At 37.4% G+C, this 22,184-nt stretch overlaps 1 protein-coding gene across 1 annotated transcript in view; it reads left to right on the forward strand.

Moving 5' to 3' along the window:
* MYO3B (myosin IIIB) overlaps positions 1-22,184 on the forward strand; it is a 188,341-nt gene that overhangs the window by 50,650 nt on the left and 115,507 nt on the right. Inside the window, exon 8 of the mRNA XM_075153187.1 lies at positions 10,938-11,093. Coding sequence (XP_075009288.1) covers positions 10,938-11,093 — 156 coding nt within the window. The remainder of the gene's footprint in view (positions 1-10,937; positions 11,094-22,184) is intronic.

Below are 22,184 nucleotides of genomic sequence, written 5' to 3' on the forward strand. Positions count from 1 at the left end.
CTCCCATTCTCATCTCTTGAAATGCCACTGTCTCAAGAGGCATTTTTGTTATAAGTGTTCTCTCACGTATTATAGTGATTTACAACATGCCTGAGCTGGAAGTTTCAATGTACTCTTGTAAGTAACTCTTTAAACTGTTAAAATAGTAATCATATATTTTTCAGAAATGAATTTTGTCTTTTTAACTATGATTCTACTGCCTCAAGAGATATGATTTTGCAGCAGCATTTTAAAGTCAGATGCATTATTTACAAAATCTGAATGGAGAGAGGATCAAGATAGTTCTTAGCTTGGTGAATTTATGTTTCTATTCCCAGCATTGTTAACCTTGACTTGAGATGAAGACTGTCATATGTTGTCCTCATAAGGATTTTTACAATGAGATAGCTAATCTGAGTTAGATCTGTTTTAAAAAAATACAGACGAGACACAATTTCAGCCAAGCCATCTCTGGCAGCAGCCTAATTTTGTATTTGGTATCTTCTGAGATACACACAGCACATATATACTTTTAAAAGGTCAGTAAAATTCTGTGTATGCCTATTTACCTGTACTACTGTAATTGTCCATGAAGAACTTGGCTGCTCTGCTCATAATGTGAGAAAATTAATCATCTGTTTATTTTTATGTGCATATTAATAGGGCTTACCATTCCTATAAGGCCATGTAAATAACCACATCAGTTGCTGGAGGATTGGGTCCTATAAACAATATACTTTACCTGTGTTTATTTCTATGTTGAAATAACATAGTTTTGAAGAGAAATAACATAATTTTGAAGACTTCACTCTATTCGTTGCCCATGAATGTTCAGGAAGCTTTTTTTTTTTTTTGGATAGCTACAGCATAGATGACATTGCTCTCTTAGGATAACAGTTTGTATCCACCACCATTTTAGACATATAGTGCTTCAGAATTCGTTCATAAAATAACACAGGCTGTATGTTAAAATTAATAAAAAAACCACATTCATTACAATTATCTCACATGCTGCAAATAATTTTCTTGGCAGTTTAAACCTTGACTGATAGGGTAGGTGGGTAGATAGAAGAGTTAGTAAGTTCTTGGAGCAGAAGGATACAATAAACTTTATTTACGTTACATCACAAAATGGTAATTTTAATTAAAATGAGCAATGGTATCTCCAGGAATAGACATTCTTCTTTTAAATTTATTTAACCAATGATTAGCTATTATGGTTCTTTGAATTAATTACTCATTCTTGAGCTGGAGGGAATTAAAGAATTAAGAAATTCAGGAAGTACTAAAGTCAAAATGTGAAGTTACAGGATTTATGGTCACATTTATCATCAGAATGTAACTTTTATTTTAGCGATGACTTTGCAAATACAATACAAATATAATTTTTAGTCTTGATAAACTTAATTTTTTGTACTCGATTTAAACACAGCCTCGCAAGCTGAATTTCATATTGATAAGTCTACATTCAGAGTTATTCAATTAATAGATCATCTAGATTATATAGGTTTTAAGTGCTCCATTTATATTTAACTTCTCTGAATGCAGATCAAATTTTTTCACAATCTAAGCAGTTGTTTAGTGACATTCTTTTCATATTACATAAAGAACATTTTACTGTTTCTGTCACTGAGAACATGATATGCATTTGACATAACTCATTAATTTCACAGTGTCTAAGAAGACAAAGAGGTTTGCAAATGTCAGAAAGATACAAATTGCGACGTGTAAGGTTACCACCAAATCTGTAAGTTTTCACATTTTATTCATTGATGTAGACTCTGAGAATCTGTCTACAGATGAACTTGAAATACTAAATTGTAGTACTGACAAAAGATCACCACCACTTTTGAGTATTGCATGAGATGTTTTTATACAGATGAATGGGCATATATAATGGATACAATTATCTTCAGCTTTCTAATGAGCAGTTGTAGTAAAAAACTGCAATTTTAGGTAGAGGTGAGAAACTCCCATGCAGGTTTGAAGTCCTGACCCTGTAAAGAATCGTGCTAGATTTTACAAATGTCCTAGTATCAAGATTTTTCACTCAGTTAAAGTATAGAGTTCCTTACCATTAGTGATAAGCACTCATTCTTCCCTTGGTTCCCATGGTTTGTAGGTTTATTGGCTTGCTATTCTCAATTATAAACACTAACAGTAGTAAGTATAGTGTAGTCAGAGAGATATGTATCCATGGTGGAGTGACAAGTCTATTTGAGAAGTATTGGCAATTCTAGGAATAGTATACTGCATAGAAGATTATAGTATCAGAGCATGTGAAGTAATTGTCTGATGAGACAAAGTTTCCTTACTCCCTTCTTCAAGCTCCTATTGTCATTAAGTGCCAGTATTTTAGTTTCTCAAGTAGTCTCTGCCTATTGCTCTTTCACTGGAATGCTTTTTAAGCTTAATTTCAAGCTTAGATGCTTCTGGAGCTCTAGCGTTATTACCATTTATTGGAAGGAAAGACTTTTGTAGTAGCTAATGTTTGCCATCTCTCTGCTTTACTTGAAAGGAAATGTAAAGGCAGGATGTTACCACCGGTTACTACATGGCTTTCATTTCCATAGTATTTGGTAAAAGTAAAGACTGAGCATGGCAGAAGACTGAGGACATAAGACAGAAGTGGTAGGCATGAACACTAACATGCAGGGTGGGAAGGAAGGAAGATGGCAGGAGCGAAGACAAGTGAAATATATCTGTGCTGATTTTGTACTAGTTTGTTTTTAGGGGTGGACTTATTCCTTCCAGTTAAATTATTCTAGTTCTCAAAGAAAAGATGCGTTCTAGATGATCCAGGTTTGTTTGGAATGCATGTTTGATGGTATGAAAGGCAGAAGTACCTAAATAGGAAAGCAGTAAAAAATGGAGTTGCAAAAAATATAAACCAAATAATAATCCAGCATTTCTGCCTGATAATAGTACCTTTGCATTGGGCTGATGAAGCAGCAGTAGAATAGTAATGCCTTATTTCTGTCAGTAGATTTTTAAGTCATCTGTACTTGTAGAATAGAGACAAGAGTTCAATTCCTTCTTTTACAACTGAAGAAACCGAGACAAAGGGCATCTGGCTCAAAGTCACTCAGCAGAGCTGGGAATGAAGCAGTCCAGCATACTTTTAGATTAAGAGAAGCTCCAGGAAGCACAGATGCGCCTGCTGTCCTCTTGTACATGGGGTACAGACCAGGTCTGGCACACAGTAATGGGAAGAATGTTGCTACTGCCTGTGGACTCCCAACTGGTAGAACTAACCTGATCTCATCTGCCCAGGTGTTTGTGAATTACTTCAAATGAAGACATCATAGCATGGCTGGATTTGGGGTTTCACAGCAGAGGGCATCAGGCAGTCAGCTTAATGGTGTATAAGTGAGAAACTTTTACTAGCTGCTCTGTGATTATGGCATAGTGGATCTACAATTGCCTTTTTAGTGGCTGTCCTTATTTACTGGAAGATAGGAAAGAATGCACTAAACACCAAAGGAGAGAAAAATGTCTCTGTCCTTAGCTGCCTTTCCAGCTATGACATAAGATGTAAAAGAAAGAAACTGCCAGTATCAGACTATGCGTTCCTTATCTCCTACCTTCTCTGTGCTCCAACTGCCTCAAATCAGCTGCATGCTGTAGTGCCAAAGGGGGATGGATACCTAAGGGAGAATGTTTGGTACAAATGCAAAACATACTGTTTCTAATAAAAAGCTTCTGTTGTAAAAGGTTCTGAAGGCTCTTTTTGTTCTTGGGTCTTCAAGGACAGGCCAAAGAAATAGAGCAGGCCCATTACTGGTAAAAGGCTACAAACCCCCCAATTTAATCATACAATAAATAAATATATTTGGTGTTTTTGGGACGCTAGAATTGTTCTGTCTCTAGAATTTCTATTGTCTCTGGTAAAATTCTAAGGGTTTCAACATGAGCAAAGTCTGGCCCATTCTAAGAGCTGCAAGAGGTGCCACTCCATAGAGTTTCCATTGCTTCTTCTCTAAACCATGTATATGAGCCAGAATAAATTGTTGTGTCTACTCAGCCCAAAGGAGGCTGGGAAACCTGTTGTAATTTTTGAAGCCTTAGAAGATGTAAAGCTATTTACTACACCTAATTTTACAATTTCAGTGTGAGTGAACTTTTTTTAGGTTTCAGATATGTGCTTTAAATTACACTATATGGTGCTTGATGTTAAAAATTAAACTGAAAGAAGATTTATTAAGAAAACAGGTGCTGGTGACATTTCAATGTTAGAGTATTTCATTGTTAGGGAAGATTAGTAATTTACAGCATTTGCTTCCAAAAGGCAGATCAATAAAGATATAAATGTGTTCTGGCTATCAGAATTTATATTATGCACGTGATGATTGAGTACTTTGTCATAAATTCAATCTTTCATCCTATATCTGATTGTAGCAGAAGGAACAGTAAAATCCTTGTTACTTATCAGGGGGTGCTGGTTCAAGGCAGGCGACCTGTCTAACCTATATACATACCCTTAGTGCTCAGCGTTTGCTTTTTCCAAAGGGGCAACTATATATAGTTCTGAAGATAAGGTTATTTGTATCCTGTATGTCCTGTTGAATTAGGACTAAAACCAGAAATGCTGTTGGCAAAGCTGTCACAGCTTTTCAGTTCATTTCTGCAAACGAGTGACCTGCAGCAGTGGGGGGTGGGCAGGCCTGGGAATGGGAAGCAGGGAGGCTTTAGGGAAGCAGGCACATCCCTGCATCATTATTACAAATGTAATTCATGAAATGTCTTTTCTTCTCCACCTCTCTGCTGCCTGTGACTGACCAGTGTCTGCTACAGCTATGTGTGGTACAGAGGTAGGAGGAACAGTCAGAGTGACAGAGAGGAACAGAGCATTTTAACCCGTTAAAAACAGTCTGAGATTGTTATTTTTCCTTCCTTGACTGGAAATTTTCTGACTTGATGTACCTGGCCTAGATGATCTTGCTTGTCAGTGTGTGTCCTTCCATTTCTCTAAGTAGGAGGGGTAACCCAGTTGGGGTCATGCTCTTGATTTTGTTAATCTTCCACAGTGAAACAACCTTCTGATAGAAGTAGCCAGGAAAGTATGGGGAAGAAAAAAAAAAATCTCAGAACCCAGAGACCTCCTTCTCCCTGCTTAGGGAGAGGATCAAGAGAATATGACCTTAGTCTTTCTCCTCTCCCTCTGGGAAGTCTCCATTCTAGATTCCCAGCTGAGCCGTCTCTACCTTTGGGGGCAACCTGGTAACTGTTTTTTCTGGGTTTGGGAGGAGAGGATCTCAGCACCTCAGGATGACCTGAACTCCTGTTCAAGACCCTGGAAAGCTCTTCTGTCCCAATAGGAGAGTCCTGGAAAGATTCCTCACTGCTAGGCAGCAGGTACTTGCACAAGCAGTGAAGTATTTCAGTGGAGGGCAGGGGAGAGCGGTGTAGAGCTGTGTGAGGAGCAGATGATGGGGAGAGCACCCTGATGGGCCAGGGAGTGGCAGAGAGATAGGGACCAGAGGAGTGGCAATGAGGACTTTATCTAACCATTTGTTGAACAGATTGGAGACGTTATATCTCTGTCACTCTGAGGCTGTAGTGTGGATTCCCCAGCTCTAATAGAGTCTGATATACAGTCATCATTTCTTCCAAATAATAACATATGCATCTTCTGTGCATGTAGATGATAAACAGTGGCTAGATGTCTGGTTGAATATTTGGTTTATGAGACAAAATAAGTTCCAGAAATCCACTGCCAGCAGATGAGAAATCATCAGAAAATGTAGCATTCACAAAATGTAATAATTGAAGAAGACAAAATACCAGAGATAAATCGTAATGTAACTAAGCTATAAGGGTTGGAGCTGCTTGGTTTCTTTACTTTTAAAGAAAGTACTTGTGGCCAAATAGATCATAATAGATCTGATGAAAAAGAATTTCTGAAAGAAATAACTGCTGCTGCTCTACTTAGGTTTGGCTGCAATAGTGAATGACATTAGTAATTGTTTTCTACTTTGGAATACACGGGAGACATGGACCACCACTGCAGTTCCTGTGAAATCTATTTCTTTCCATTTATTCATTAGTAAATATTAGCTTGTGAATGCTGATAAATATCTCTCCTTTTCAGTCGTCTGATTTGCTACTTGCAAGATGGCAGTTTACATTGTTGAGAACTAGCAATTTCAACAATGTTATTGTCCAAGTGCTAGCTGCCAGTGAATTTTTAGAGGCCATCTCAGACGGGCCTATGTGTATGGGAGTCTGCTCTTATCCCCTGCTAATAAATGCTTCATCTTTGCCTGTAATTGTGGCAGAATGGAAATGGAGCTTAGGAGCCTGGCTGCGAGATTGCAGCAAATGGCTGCAACCTATGTTTAATGTAGTGACACTAATGAATTCTGAGAATTAATTTTCAGCTAAGAAAGCATGATGGAAGATACTAGAATTTCAAATTAGGTAATGGATTGACTTTCGTCGAGGCAAACATGTACAATGTTTGTTTCGTTTTCTATCTCTACTTACTTAGCCTTCCCATTATTTTAGATCCAAAAAATAGCAGACCAAATATGATCATATTTTCATCATACCTTATATGAAACCCATGATTTGCTAGTCAATTTGCTCAATGCAAGGCAGTCTCACCACTTTTTTTTTTTTTTTAATTTCCATGGGCCAAACAAATTGGCTTAATTTGCAGGTGCAGCACATTTGTTGCTTTTATATGTAATTACAGCATGGTTGATGTTTGACAATGCCTAAGCTAACTGTCCAAATTGGTCTTAAATGAATGCTTAGATGAGCATCTGAAGATATTTTAGTTTTCTCCTTCAGTGATATGACTTCTTAATATGTTTTTTACTTGCACAATGCACACACTGATTCCTGTTGGCTGCATTGAATAAGATTATTTTCTGATAAGTGACATTATAAAAGCTGTTTTGTTACTGTACTCTTCATCTTTCAAATGTTAATATTGCTGATTTTTGTGTATTACTTCTTGATTTCTTTTTTTCTGGCCTTTACATGGAATACATCTCCTGACTGAATGTACTGGCAACTTTGGACTCAGGCACCCATCTGATTAACTTTTTCACACATTATAGTTCTATTTCAGGGTGCAGATCAGTAGAAAACACTGTGATAATGCTCACCTTCATGCAGTGTTTAGCATCTTAAGAGCTGATATTCTGTATTAAATTATTTTTTTCTGAAGAGCAGTATAATGTCAGTACTGCTGCCAGCGTAGGAGATGATACCTTACTGAACACCCGCAGTGACACTGGCAGTCTGATGCATCATTTTTCACCACCTAGCACTTAGGTGGTGGCCCAAGAATTGTTATTTTACAGGTAATGTTGACTAAGAACAGCAGCAGCATGCATTCAGTGTGGCACTAAAAGCAACACAGTTGAAATGACAGTGTGTAGAAGCAGAGCATGTAAATATACCTCAGAATATTAATAGGTCTTGTCTACATAAAGAGGAAGTAGGACAAAGGAACCTGCACCAAGAGGAGAAACATAAGGACTCTCTTTTCAGTCTCACATGACAGCTCTCCATCCTGCACTCCATCGCAGCAGGCCTGGTGATACACCAAATTGGCACTGAATGTCTGAGTACGCACTGAGCCCACAGCACCTACTGTGACTAAGCTGCAAGCCAGTTACTAGCACTTGAGATATAATAAGGAGTAGTTTCTGGAAGTGACTGCTGTGTTCCTGATGTGCTAGGAACTTGCCATTTAACTTGATGGATTAAACCAACTTCAGTGGAGATGTACATTCTTCTGTCAGTCTCTTCCCTGAACTGGAGTAGAAGTACTCACACAAGAAGTTACAGATGTGAATTTAAGCAGCTGTCCCTCACCCTTGCGTGGCTATTAGTTACTAGGTCTCTGCTTTGTTGTGGCATCTCACTAACCATCTGAAAGGGCTCTGTATTTCCGATATAGGCACAAACTTGACACCATAGTAGGTATGTTCTGTCTGAGCTTGGAACAGAGACTTTGATCACGGAATCATGTGGATGTGTCTTGTGTCATTAGCTTGGTCATCTTATGAATTCATGAAGTTTTACTTGTGTTTCAGTGAAATCCTAAGTGACCACAGATTGCAAAAATATCCTACTACCAGAGAATGAAGGCTGCCTATAGATGAAACAATATATAAACTTTGATAGTTGCAAAGCAGAAGAGTTACATGCATGCAAAGTGAATAGTCAGCGGGGGATTGGCAGGAGAATGCAACAGAAGCAAAGGTAATCCTAAAGTAGTCTTCAAGACCACTTCCCTGACGGAACTTACCTATGCTCATTAAAACACCTGCCAGACCTAAACAGCTAGCATTTCAGGCACATAATAGAGAAGCTAAGAACTTTTTTCCCTAAAATGTTTTCCTTCCGTCTCTTCTTGTTCGGCTTAATGAATGCAGTATCCTGGACATTTGGATATTTCACCTAGGGGCCATCTATATGGAAAAATTTCTCTTGCAACTTCTGGATCTTGTCCATAGAATGTCTTTGGAGTGTGCATTGTTCCAGATCTCACACTAGAATTCATATTAATAACAACATACCACCAGGTAAAAGATTTGTATGTTCTTCACACTTCTGGTAAACACAAGATATTCTGTCTGGAACTGTGTAATTTCTTGAAGAGAATCTGTTTAAACTCTAATGTTGTTGTTATCTGAAAAGCGACTGCTATGACATTAGGGCCTATTGTGATAGGATAAGAGGTAATGGTTTTAAACTAAAAGAGGGTAGATTCAGACTAGGTATAAGGAAGAAATTTTTATGATGAGGTGAAACACTGGAACAGGTTGCCTAGAGAGGAGGTAGATGCCCCATCCCTGGAAACATTCAAGGTCAGGTTGGTCGGGGCTCTGAGCAACCTGATCCAGTTGAAGGTGTCCCTGCTCATTGCAGGGGGTTAGACTAGATGACCTTTAGAGGTCCCTTCCAACCCGAACTATTCTATGATTCTATGACATAGCTTCACTTGGATTCAGTTATATTACTGAAAAATTCCTGATGTAATCAAATTTATCAAGAAAATTTATATATTAACAATATAGCATAAATACTATAAAATTGTTATTATTGTTAGAATGGTAAAAATCATGAGTGATGAGCTTTTCAAACTGAAATCTTCACTTCAGATAGTTGCCATCAATCTCTGATTTTGTATACTACATAGTTTTTTGTTGTTTGGTTTTTTTTTTTCCTCTGCCTTCCTGATTAATGTTACCTTTCTTTTCAAATGCTTTTTTCCTTTTTCTCAGGAAACATATAAATTTAACCAGGATTGGCATGGATCATATTGTCTCTGTGGGTGTATTGACTTCTAAAAACCATGGATCACAAAAGGAAAAGTGTGTGTGTGGGTTGTCAGAACCTGTTGAAGGCTAATGATGGATCTCCTCATGGGGGGGAAGGACTGGTATTTATAGCCTCGCACTCAGAGGGATGGAGATAAAGCAGGTTCTGTTACTTTAGTCTTTCTATCAGGAGGCTACAGTTGTAGCCTATAGCAAAATTTGCCAAAATAGTTATAAAACTGGTATCACATTTTACAGACTGTCTTTTCTGGACTAGATATAACAAGAAGAGGTTGGGAAAATGGTTTTCAGGAACCTAAAGTATTGAAGTTATGTTCAAAGATATTTCAGGATCATTTTAAGACCAGACTTTAGGCTTCAGTAAAGTATTTGAGGTGAGGCTAATCTTTAATCATTTGCTAATGTGTTTGGTAGTATTTGAAATCAATTCATGTGTATGATTTTTTTTTAGATGTAGTTTAAATTTTGCAAATTGTTATTGATAGTGCTAGAATATAAATTATTCTAAAAGGTTTTAAAGTTTCATTGAACTTCTGGCTAAAAAGATAATCTTTTTTTGTGATATTTAGCCCTGCTAAGGAAGTACTTTAGGTGTATCACTTAATATCAGCAAATATGAAATGTAATTGTGAAGTATGTAATACGAATGCATCTCATCAAATAAACTCATCTTGGGCTATAATTGGCTGAAATGATAGGTGCTAGAAGGGAGATATATACTGAATTGCAGCATTTCTTTTTCACATTCTCAAATACTGTCAATATTATTATTTGAGCAAGATAAAGAGAATACTTTAATATAAAGAATTAGAGGGTACTTTAAAGCAGTCTAATCCTCTTAGATCATTCTTCTGTTTGGACTGTATTATTTCAGTTTTATTGTACAGAAAAGAATTCAGCTTTAACGATAGCTTCCTCAATTTTAAATCTTGATTATATAAATTAGCATGATATTTTATTTTATGCTAATTTCATAGGATGTATCTCTTTACTCATTACTAGATCACCTGTTCCTATCACAGACAGAACTTTGGTACCCTGGCTAGCATTTAATTCTGAGTCATTCATTTCTCTTCCAGTCTGAATTATGTAGGTTTGCAGAATTGTCTATGATTCTTATGTTAACACTTATCGTTGCAATATAGAAGAGCTACCTGAAACATTCATTTTAAAAGCAAAACAAAGCTCTATATCAAAGTGTTCTGACTAGTGTTGTATCAGAGGTTTCACTTGTGGTTTTTAATAGGCTATATCCTACAGTTCTTAGTCAAACTCTTATCGGAGAATAGGTAGAAAATTAAAGTGAATGAAGTATTGTCTATTCATCTTAGGTGATGTTTAATGTATACTAACCGCACAGCACTTACAAGATACGATGCCATTTTTTCATAGTAAGCTAGTTAGAGTTAAAAAGAGAGATTAAATAAGCTCAAATTCATAGCCTTTATACTAGTATACTTGTAGAGTGAATTCACTTAGTTAAGTATTTTATGCCAGATTTATTCCAATGTAGAGGAAGAGTCTTGTTGCGTACTGAGGAACTCGAAGTTGTGGAAAAAGAAACTAGTGTACAATAACAGCCACACAGTAAGCCGACTCAAATCATGCCGTAATGAAATAACATCATTGCCTGAGACCACTATTTCTCTGTCACAGGTGCCTTATCAAGGATTTTGAAAAGCGTCCTTCAGTCACCCATCTTTTGGAGCATCCGTTTATTAAACAAGTACATGGTAAAGATATGTCTCTGCAAAAACAGCTGGCTGAGCTCATCCAAGAACAACAGCAGCTAGGCTCCATAGCCAAAACAAGGTACTGTGTACAACATATATGCTGCAGCCCTCCTTCTCGACACTAATCCTGGAAGCACAAGTTGAAACTTTGAATGCACAGACATTTACTGTTTCAAATGATGCTATTAATGCATTGTCTAGCAGTATTATTAGCAATAAGTGCTGCATGCCATGTGAATGCGAGAGACATGTTTTCCCATTGATACTTTTTAAAGCTAATTTGATCAGCCATAATGCAATCTTCTCCTTAGCCTTCTTTCTCCCACTGAACTCTGTTCTATATGTATTCACTTTTGGCTCAGTCACAGAGATGCTAATAATTCCAGAATGTTCTGGTTTGTGAAAATACATATTGGCATGATGAAAAATTATATCATATTTTGGTAGCAGATGTTTAAAAATACAACTGTGAACAATGAAGTGACTACTAGAAAAGGTTAAGAACAGAACACTTTAAAGTTTGCTGTTTGATTAGATACTATTAGTAAGAAGGCTATTCAGTACTTAAAGTAATTGTTTTGTCTGTAGTTTAATAGTAACTGCTATTTTTCATTCAGCCTAGTAATTAATTTTAAAATCTGTTTAAAATGCAATGAGTGTTTGTCAGCAGCAGTGGGATTTTTTACTTTTGAGGCTGATTGTAAATATGTCTTAGTTTAGTTGTTGTCCAGAGGGTGGCAGAATTTCACTGTTTCAAAAGAGAATTAAATGCAAATGAACCACCTTCCCAAGCTTAGCAATCATTCTGTAATACGAAATTTGTCTAGAGTGAGATAAGCCCTGGCCCATTATTATAAACAAACACCTGCTAATGTTGATGAAGAAAATTAAATGTCATGATTCATAAGTCATAAACATGTATATACTTATATGCCATAAGACTCTGTAGCTTAAATGCTAAAAGCCCAAACAAAAATGTACAAGTTAAAATAAAAGCATAGCTCTAAGTACAGTTTCAAGGTGAAGTTGACTTCTGTGGTGGTTTGTTTTTTTTTTTTCTTTTCTGGAAAAATATACCAGGAGCTGCTTGCTGTGGATGAGGGAGCTATACCAGTGTTACAGTAGAAATTTCTGCTTTATCTAGCCTCCTAAGCAGACCTCCCCCATGTAACACCTCACAGATCAGATTGCCTACAGCTGTGGATTGGCTGGCCCAAAAGGTATCAGAGTTTTCCCAGCTGTTGACCAAATAGAAGATATAGACAGAATGAAATGATCCTTGTGCTAAGAGGAGCTCTGAAATGGATTCCTCATGATATTCCAATACATTCTTCTGGGATCTATCTCCATAATGTGGGGTGAGAAGGAATTAAGACCAAGACAGTATTTCTTTCCTCAAGCCTTTCCATATATTACCTGGAAGTGCTGTGACAGACAAGCTTCTGCACCTTATGCTTATGCATTACTGGAATGTAGGAAGGATTTTGCTTCCCAGCATCCCCAGTATGAATCAGTGCTTACGTAAGGGAGTTTAACTCCTTGTCCATCCTGTCACCACGTAACCCATCTTAAATATTTTGTTTGCCAAGGGTGGTTATTTGCAACTTGTGTGCAGTAGCACCTGCAGATTGCAGTGGTGAAGGGGACTCAATTGCAATGGGTTTAGTCCTACTCTTATCCTCTCTACCAGTCTAAGTTCTACTATTGTCCCTGATGCCCCCAAATTTACTTGGCCAACTAGTTCCAGGTTCCCTGTCCCAGGTTCCCTGTCTCAAGTTGTTATCTGACCCATCTTTCCCATCAGTCTCCATTCACTGTTCATTCTGTTTGTCCTTAAGGCTTTGTTCTGCTCTTAGAGTCAGCTTCTTGTGTCTTCTTCCTCTACCACTCCAATAGCTTCTGTTTCTATCCTCCACCTTCTTCAGCAAGTCCAGGTTCTTCTATTTTTCCAGCCATTTCTCTGTTCTTGGTGTTCCTCCTCACCTGACAGTGTAGCTTGCAGCCCTCTTGTTCTTTCTCATTACTGAATTCACCTTTCCCAGGTCTGTTATAGTTTCTCTTCTATTCTTAAAGCTCTACTCTCAGCAGACTCTTCGTACCATCTTGTTCTTTTCTGGACGCTTGTTTTGCTTTTAGCCATGCCTCTGAATTAGGTGGCTTCTTCCTCTGTCAGTGAACGATAAGAGGGGAGAAATAATTAGGCTGCTAGAGAAATAGTTGTCTTTACTTTCACTTTGAAGCCAGTGGGCCTTGCTATTGGCTTCACTTCGAAGCCAATGGGCCTAACTGCTATTAAAGAATGTCTTTCTGATTGTTGTAGCATTATACTATGGTATCCTTACTTGTTCTTTGACGCACCAGCCCACTTTGATCAGGGGTGAAAGCATGCTCAGTGAGGACAAAAATTTAGTGATCATTGACCATTGAAATCTAAAACATATTGTTCAGAATTTGCTGATTTTCCAAAGATTTGAAACTTGATCAGATTGGTACAAACTTTAATGCAAAAGCATATCCCTGCAAAATATCAAGTCTATGGGCCAGACAGTTAATACTGGACTACAAACAGAAGATTATTACAAGAGAACCAACTACCAGGAGCATCTATTTATAATTTTCCGCAGAGGATAGGCATAGTCTCATAACAGTAAAGAGCTTGGCTCTGTAATAGGGAGATAGTACCCCCTAGGAAAATAGGTACCAATTAAAAGCCCTTAAAAACTCTGTAATGCACAGAATCTGACATGCAGAAGAACACCTGTCCAGATGGTACTGTAAACAAATTTACTGGCATTCATTTGTGGTGATCTGTAGAAGTCATCTGAATGTATAGTCACCACTTCAAAGTAAATAGGCCAATCAAAACCCATGTTGAGTAAAACCTTTCTATTATACCATTGGATATGTGTGCATGTTTTTTCTGTATTGATGTGCCCGTGACAGGTACAATGAAATATGCATTAATTCCCTGATGTTCAGAGATAAAGAAAAGTAGATGCCCTTTTTTAGGAGTACAGCAACACTACAGATCAAGCATTTAAAAGATGAGTAAAAGAAAATGTTCTCAGAGCTCAGGCTGAAAATTTCCAGAAACTGGAAAATCATCAGGATGCTGGTGTTAACAGCACTTCTACTGTGAGGGAATCCAGGGAGTCACTGGTGATGACAACTGATCAGGAGGTATCTGGGTTTTGTCTCATTCGAAAGTCTTCCAGCATCAGTGCTTTGCATTTGCATCTTTTGATTCTTTACTGAGTCAGCACCTGTGGTTTTTTTAGTAGGATTCTCTTTCCAATTGAGCCATGCCAGTTTTGCCTGTTTTGGGACATCACTTAAGGTCGTTGTGCCTGAGAGCAAGCCTGCAGACTAGAAAGTCAGTACTACTGATTTAGAGGGTATGGTGGAGAGATGTGGAGAGCTGATGTAGCAGTTCACTGCTACTGAAAAGGAGAGAACTGGCTTTTCTCATTTTCCCATAGCTCCCAGGAACAAGCTCATGATGCTGTTTTTATTGGAGCTCCAGTGATTGTCAAAACCTCCTAAGCTAGAACTTCTAAAGAAAGAGAAAAAAACTAAGCCAGCAGAAACACGCAGATGATTTTCTACTGTTAGTGATTGCAGAGGGGTGCCTCAACTGATACAGCTGAAGGAAAGGAGGGAATACTTCACATGACCAGGAATAAGGGGGAGAGGGGTAGAAAGAAGCTAGCTGTCCCCTTTTGGCAGCATTATATGGGTCAACGTCTGGAGCCACAGACTGAAGCATCTCCTTAATTCAGTTTCTTTCATTCTTTATTTATAAACTTCTTTGTGTGCAGTATAGCTAGGCTTAACTTCAGCACAGTTGTTCATACCTCTGAACTGAAGGGGCACTTCATTGTCCTTGCTGAGCTCAAAGGAGCCTACTAATGCACACATTTGTTGTGATCATCAGTTTGTTGCTGACAGACCTATTGTTGTCACTTTGCCAGGAGATAACTTACTAGAGAGCTTTATACTCTATTATTTCCTTTAGGTTAGAAATTAATAATAAAAAGAAAAGGTTTATGCTAGTAAAAGATTACTTTTAAAATGAAAATGGCATTAACAATTGCTCCTGCTTTTTTAACTGAAAAAGATGCTCTTCAAAACTTTTCCACCAGCTTTATTTTTCCCTAAATTATTTTCATCAGTGAGATGCAGATATCTCCTTATGCAAATAGGTGTTTTCAATTTCAGAAAATCCAGCCAGGATACGCCTCTTTCCACACTTGTAATGAGGAAGAAGATTCTTTTTTCATCTGTTGGCATCTTTTAGACCTTGAGTTTTGCCATGGTCTTGAGTGAAGCTGAAATTTCAGCATCAGCACTCCGCTCCTGCATTGCCTGTTTCTTATACTCTCATGGGGAAAAACTTTGTGAGAATGTCCAATGTCACAGCTGCATAAGGATGAGCTCTGGGTATTATCTTTCTCTCTTCTCCATATCCCTTTTATAAGCTATCAGTTAACTATGTGTATGTTTTGTCTGGTTTCTACCAATGCCAGGGCATAAATGCTAATTAACAATATACTTTTCATTAACGGCTTTGCCATAGAAACAGTTATATGAAGTTTAATTCTAAGAAATATATTCGGTGTTAAATAGTCCACTAGTTCTATTTTTATAAAAGTTCTTTAATCCTTAAAAAATAGAGGTTAGTACATCAGAACATTGCTTCACATATATTCATTCCAGCAATGCTGAATTTTTCGTTCCTGTCTATTCTAAAGTCAAATACATCATTACTTTTTAACACATGGATACTGATTTGTAGTTCACCTTGGGGGCCAGAACACTTTTATTCCCATCAATATATAGCTGCCTCTAGGCAGAAAGCATTTCTTAAAATCAGAGAGGATTCTGTCACAGGCTCTCACTCAGTTTTTTTTTTCTTTTTTTTTTGCTTTACCAATCCTATACTCGCACAAGGACTGTGAAATGCTTTCAGGTTATTCAAATAGTGTCCTTGTGCATAATAACATTGTGAGAACAGGAAATATAATTAATTCCTAAAGACTTGTACCTTATGTAGCATTAAATTGCAGAACTGGAAAAAAGTAGGAATCTAAGTTACAGTAAGCTGTGGACAACAGAACATGCAAACATTGGCCAGAATGATAAGCAGAATTATAAAAATGTTTTTGGTACAGTAATAATAACTGAGTGTTGATAAAGACTTTGTTGCTAATTCTGTATTCTCTAAGTAAAGAAGGGTACACAAGTCAAGTTGATAGTAATCTTGCTGTATTTCAGGAATAAGTTCTTCAAGATAGAGATTCATGCAATTGCATGTCAGTAAAATACCAAGACTGTTTAGGCACCCTCTGAATTATAATATAAAAACATGGTAGAGGTTTGTGTTTTATTCCTCAGTCTCTCTCTGAATTACTGTGTAACCTCTGTTATATCACTTACCCTCAATATTCCTCTGTTTCTCCATTTATGAAATGGCTATTAATAGCTTTACTTAATACATTATACCTACAAAAAATAGATAGCAGTTTGTCTGAGGCAAGAACTTGTTCTATAAATCCGTATGTCGTGGTTTAACCCCAGCTGGCAACTAAGCCCCACACAGCTGCTTGCTCACTCCCCCACAGTGGGATGGAGGAGAGAATCGGAAGGGGAAAAGTGAGAAAACTCGTGGGCTGAGATAAAGACAGTTTAATAATTAAAGCAAAAGCCACACACACGAGCAAAGCAAAACAAGGAATTCATTCACCACTTCCCCTCGGCAGGCAGGTGTTCAGCCATCTCCAGGAAAGCAGGGCTCCATCACATGTAACGATTACTTGGGAAGACAAACACCATCACTGCAAACATCTCCCCATTCCTTCTTCTTCCCCCAGCTTTATATGCTGAGCATGACATCATGTGGTATGGAATACCCCATTGGCCAGTTGGGTCAGCTGTCCCGGCTGTGTCCCCTCCCAGCTCCTTATGCACCTGGCAGAGCGTGGGAAGCTGAAAAGTCATTGACTTGTGTAAGCACTACTTAGCAACAACTAAAACATCAGTGTGTATCAACATTATTCTCATACTAAATCCAAAACACAGCACTATACCAGCTACTGGAAAGAAAATTAACTCTATCCCAGCCAAAACCAGGACACCATACTATACCTTTGGTCACTGTAAACCTGCTAATGAAGAGAAACATGCATAATGCCAGAAGCTCTAGCCATTTTTTCTTTCATTCTTTCTGCCCTAGAGTCTGGGAAGACTCTAGGCAAAGATACGTTACAGATTATGGATTTTGTTAATTCTCACTTAACAGTAAACATTTGCTCTGTTTGTGTAGATTATAGTTTTGTTAAACAGTGTTTGGGTGTGTTTGATAATCCATTAAGGGTGATTATAAGATAGAGCTGCTCACTTTCCAAATACGCCTTTTGATCTCCTGAACTCATTTGTGTGGTCAGTTGCTTTTTTGATTCATAGCACAAGAGATTCCAACATCCAGGCTGAGTGCCAGCCTGCCGAAGGAAGAAGTCAGAAGGGATTTAATCTGTTTCCTAATATTCCTAAATGTTAAATGACTCTTTGTGCTGTCTGCATTGGCAAAATGTACCGCAAAAAGTGAGCATGTTCTCTGGAGTTTGTTTGTAAACATCAAGTATTATCCCCATTTTTTTGTCCTTGCAGGACTTAATCTAAACCTGGCAAAGCTGGCAGCTGATTCAGTGTTAAAAAAGTTGAAAAACATGTTTTTCAACTTCCAAGGTCCTTCAAAATAAGCAGTATCTCAAGTTCCATAAATAATGTTTAAAAATACCATAGAGCTTATCATGGAGACATTTAAAAGGGAAACTCAAATTTGGAACCCCAATATCCTGTCTATTGTCCAAGCCCTTCCTTGCATAAATTTTGATGATAAAATCTTGCATCCTTTAGGAAGACTTTCTCAAAAAAGTAAACTTTCCATTTTATTCCATAAAAAAATGAAAAATATAAAATGTTTTGGTGGCTTGTGAGTAGAAGTAATGGAAAACTGCAGGATTTTTAATGTTTAACTGAAGGTTTGAAAATACTGACCATCAGCAGAAGTGAATGAAATGAAAATGTTCTGGGGTTTTTTTCCCCCTTTGAATGTACAATAGTTAAGAAATAATCTATTTATGAACAATCTTAAAATAACAGATTGCTCTATCCATTATAGCATGCAGGAGAAAATCTAAAAAAAAAGAAGTCACAACAGCATAGGAGATGGAGAAATTCAAATGTAGTAGCAGATCTATTAGCTGCTTTTTGACTGTGGTAGAGGAGCAGAACATCACGGAGGAAAATAAATGATTAAAAGCTTAGAATTGGAAACAGGGAAGAAGAGTCTTCACAGAATGCATTCTAAAAATTTTGCCCTTGGTAGTATTCTTATAAGCCGTCTTGCAAAGTTTTAGATAGTGTGGGTCTCCGTGTGGCATTTGGCTGTTCTTTAGGGGGAGTTAATGTGGGGCAGCTATATGAAATGCAGTAGATAAGTCTCTAATAATTGTGAGGTAATAAAAATATTTAATAATCACCAGTTGCCATCTACATTTATTTTGCTAGCCCTGTCTATCAAATGTCACAGTAGCCGAAGTTGGGCAAAACCATGGTCTTCTATATTTCCTCAAGTGATTAATAACTCCTGGCCTGAAAATTCTATAATTGATTTGAGGTTTGAGAGTTAATGTTGATTAAGTATCAAATTATTTTGGTTATATGGTTCGAAGTGGCAGTTTCCTAGTTATCAGCAGCTTTGAAGAGGCCAACTCCAGATGTGGCTCATTATTCTCTTAGATGTTTTCCTATAGACTAGTTAGCTTATGTTCCTGTCTGTAAACAGGCTGCTTCATAGGAATCAACCCGAAAAGGTCTTCTACTAACCTCCGGTTTCAGTTTTTAAAAGAATGAAAAAACTTCAATGTTTACTGTAGACAGTAAAGAGTTCAGAGTTTACTGTTTTGGGTCATGCTGGGTCAGTGTGCTACTGCTGGTCACCATTTACAAGTTTGTTTCTGTAATGAGAAACAGACAGTTATGAAACCTCGCATTTTAAAGGATAAAATGCAAATCTGTACATCAGGAAGAATCAAACTTGAAGAAGCCTGGAAAAAAAAGAAAAAATGAAAAAAAGCAAAAAGAAATCTAAGCATCTAATAGTTTGAGAAGGCCAGGTATGTTCAGGCTACCTTGTCAGATATTATGATGAGACTACGGTGGCTTGGCAGCTTCCCCCTTCTTATTAGCCAGCTGGACTACAGCAGTAGTCCATCCAAGGAAGTAATTCTTACAACCAGATATCTAGCTTCTCTGCCAGCTCACATTTAGTTTTGAAAGCAATTAACTGCAAGGAACTTGATTGCATCCAGCCAGTAATTTCCTTTGGGCTCAGAGATAATAACAAAAACAGAACCAAAAATAGTCCTCTGATGCTATACACAATGTATTTTAATGCAATTCTTCTAGCGTTCATCTATATGAATATTAGGCAAATTAGTTTAAAACCTTTTTTTTCTTTTTTTTCTTAAAAATCACAAAGCTACTCGGGCCCCCAGAAGTGATCCTTGGTCTGATTATAGTGTATGTGTTTTTACTGGAGGTTGAACAGATTCCTGTTATGGCTGCAGCATTTATATTGTAGTTAAGGCTGTGTCAGTGTTTCTATTACGGCCTTGCTCCAACAAATTACTCCAGGCTGAAACTTGATGTACAGGAGCAAAATTCACCCTTGGCAATACACAGGAAATAGGCTGTGTTTCTCTGTGTGGCAGTAGCACACTCTCCACTCTTTTTTCTTTCTCATTGTGTTGAGTAATTTTCTTGTAAATCTCAGTTTTTTAATTCATTTTACAATTGGTAATAATGTAAAGAAGAACAAGTACAGAAACAGTTCTTCCTATGTGAGTCCTAGAAAAAAAAACAGTAAATGTAAATGCTTAGCTGCACCAAGAGGCCAAAATAAAGGCATTCATAAAAGAATGTTAACGGTGGAGGGGAGAAAGATCAGAGAGGAAGCTTCCCAATGAAGATAAAAATTCCTGGTCTATGCTGCTTTCTTCCTCAGGTTGGACCTGTCAGCAAGATGACTTTTCAATCTAGAAGTCTATGTGGTCCATCTAGCTTTTCCTTCCCCGTCATCAGCTTGATAGCAGGTTCATATGAGCTATTTACAATGCACTTCTATTACTATGGCTGGTGTCTAGTACAAAAAGAGGTTATTTTCTTTCAAACTATCTCTTCCCCACAAGTAGAACAAATGCATGCTTCCCACCCTCTTCATGAAATTTTTCTCCTGAGGGAGAAATGCTTCTCGCTTTTGCTCCTCCTCCAAAATCCGGGAGAACTCTGTCCCTTCCAGCTATTCCTGCCCAACAAAAAGGCAAAGGGAAGATGCTTGGGAGAAGAGAACCTTTTTCAACAGGCAGTGCTCATCACTAGAGTTCTGGAATAAATCTAATGCTGCTCTTCAGGTTTGATAAGGTACCTTGAGTGACTGGCCCTTTATGCCAGTTCTTTTGTCAGTGAAGAGGCTACATCCTCCAGGGGATGATTCAGAACATTGCTGGAACCTTAAGGCAAATAACCTCACACCTTTGATTTTCCTTTTGCTTAGAATTTGTACATTTTATATGTCCTCAGAAAGGAAGGGTAATTGAAAAAATGGCTGATAATTCTACTTTTAATGCAAAAAATACATCGACAATTATTTCCCCAATTAAGAGTGTTTCCTTCTGCTTTTTAAGAATTTTTTTTAAAACATTTTAAAAGCAGATTGTATTTCTGATGTGAAATTGTGGAAATAATTAAAGGTTGCTGTCTATTCTTCCTTCCTACTCTGTCAATGTATCTGCAGGACATAGGGCAGTAGAAAACTGATGAGGCCAGCAGGAGATTTGAAGCTAATGTGATGTTATGCTCCTAATATCCTCTTCCTAATCATGTACTTAGGAAAATGAGTTAAGCACAAGAAAATACATGCACAAAGGTATATATGTTTTACTTGTATTTGAGTAAGACCAGTTTCCTTAGTTGTTTATTTACATAGTGTTAATAAAACCCCTTTCCAATAAAAAAGTGGATTCATTTATCACTTAAGGAGAACAAACAGCGGGAATTTAATACACAATCAGATAACAGATAAGTTTACAAAGCCATTCTGCAATTAGAGATGCTTAGATTTGAATGTGCCCTCTTCCCACTCCTCCCTGCACCTCTGGTAGATACTTGCAGCTTGTTGCTCTGGTAGGTACTTGCAGCTTGTTGCAATTTAATGTTGTGATGGTTTCCTCCAGGAAGAAAAAGCTTCACAGATGAGTTATGTTAGCTATAATGTGTAGCCATCGCTTTGTTAGTTACATCTCCATAAAGTAAAGCAACTGTTAAAATATTTGCTTCATCTGTAGACTGAGGGGTACTGCCACCTCTAAATGATTTACATTATTTACAACAGCATTTTTCTCTGCAGTGAAGAGGTTAAATTCTGGTTTGAAATGGAAACAATAATTAGAAAAAACAATAGTACATTAGGCCACTTACATGCATTCCTACTTCTTTGAGGATCTGGCTTGTCAGCGAAGTTGATGTTCTTGAATATAGTGACTGCTTAAAAAAAAAAAAAAAAGCCAAAAAGAACCCACAACTCACCACATTATCAAAGATCTGAAAATGGAAAATTTAATTGAATGGACCTTTCAACAAATTCACACTATCTCCATGCTGCCCACGGGAAATAATACCCACTGTAACAATTTTTCTTTCATAGCTTATTTGTGTTCTCCTTCTTTCATTTCTTCGTATGTACAACATCAAGCAAACTACCATGTCTGGGAATGTAGGATGTAAAATGTAAGTGGGACTGTCAGCAAAACCTGCTATGTTCCCACTATTTTATTTCCTAGCTGACAAAACAGTTTGCACGGTTTTATTTAGTTACAATTCAAATAAACCATTACAGAATAGTTTTCCAGAACTCATCGAGTAGCGAAAAGTAAATAAGGAAAATGAATAAAAATAGACATAAAAAAATTAGGATCTTTAAATGTGATTCACAATTATCAGTGAAGCTGCACTCATAGCTAACACTCTTTTCCTCCTTCCTCTTTGTTAGGGGCTTTCCATGCAATAATTCTTCTGATGATATAATAGCTCTTAGATATGAAAACATTCT

This window comes from Calonectris borealis, chromosome 6 (assembly GCF_964195595.1).
Source record: "Calonectris borealis chromosome 6, bCalBor7.hap1.2, whole genome shotgun sequence".
Taxonomy (NCBI): Eukaryota; Metazoa; Chordata; class Aves; order Procellariiformes; family Procellariidae; genus Calonectris; species Calonectris borealis.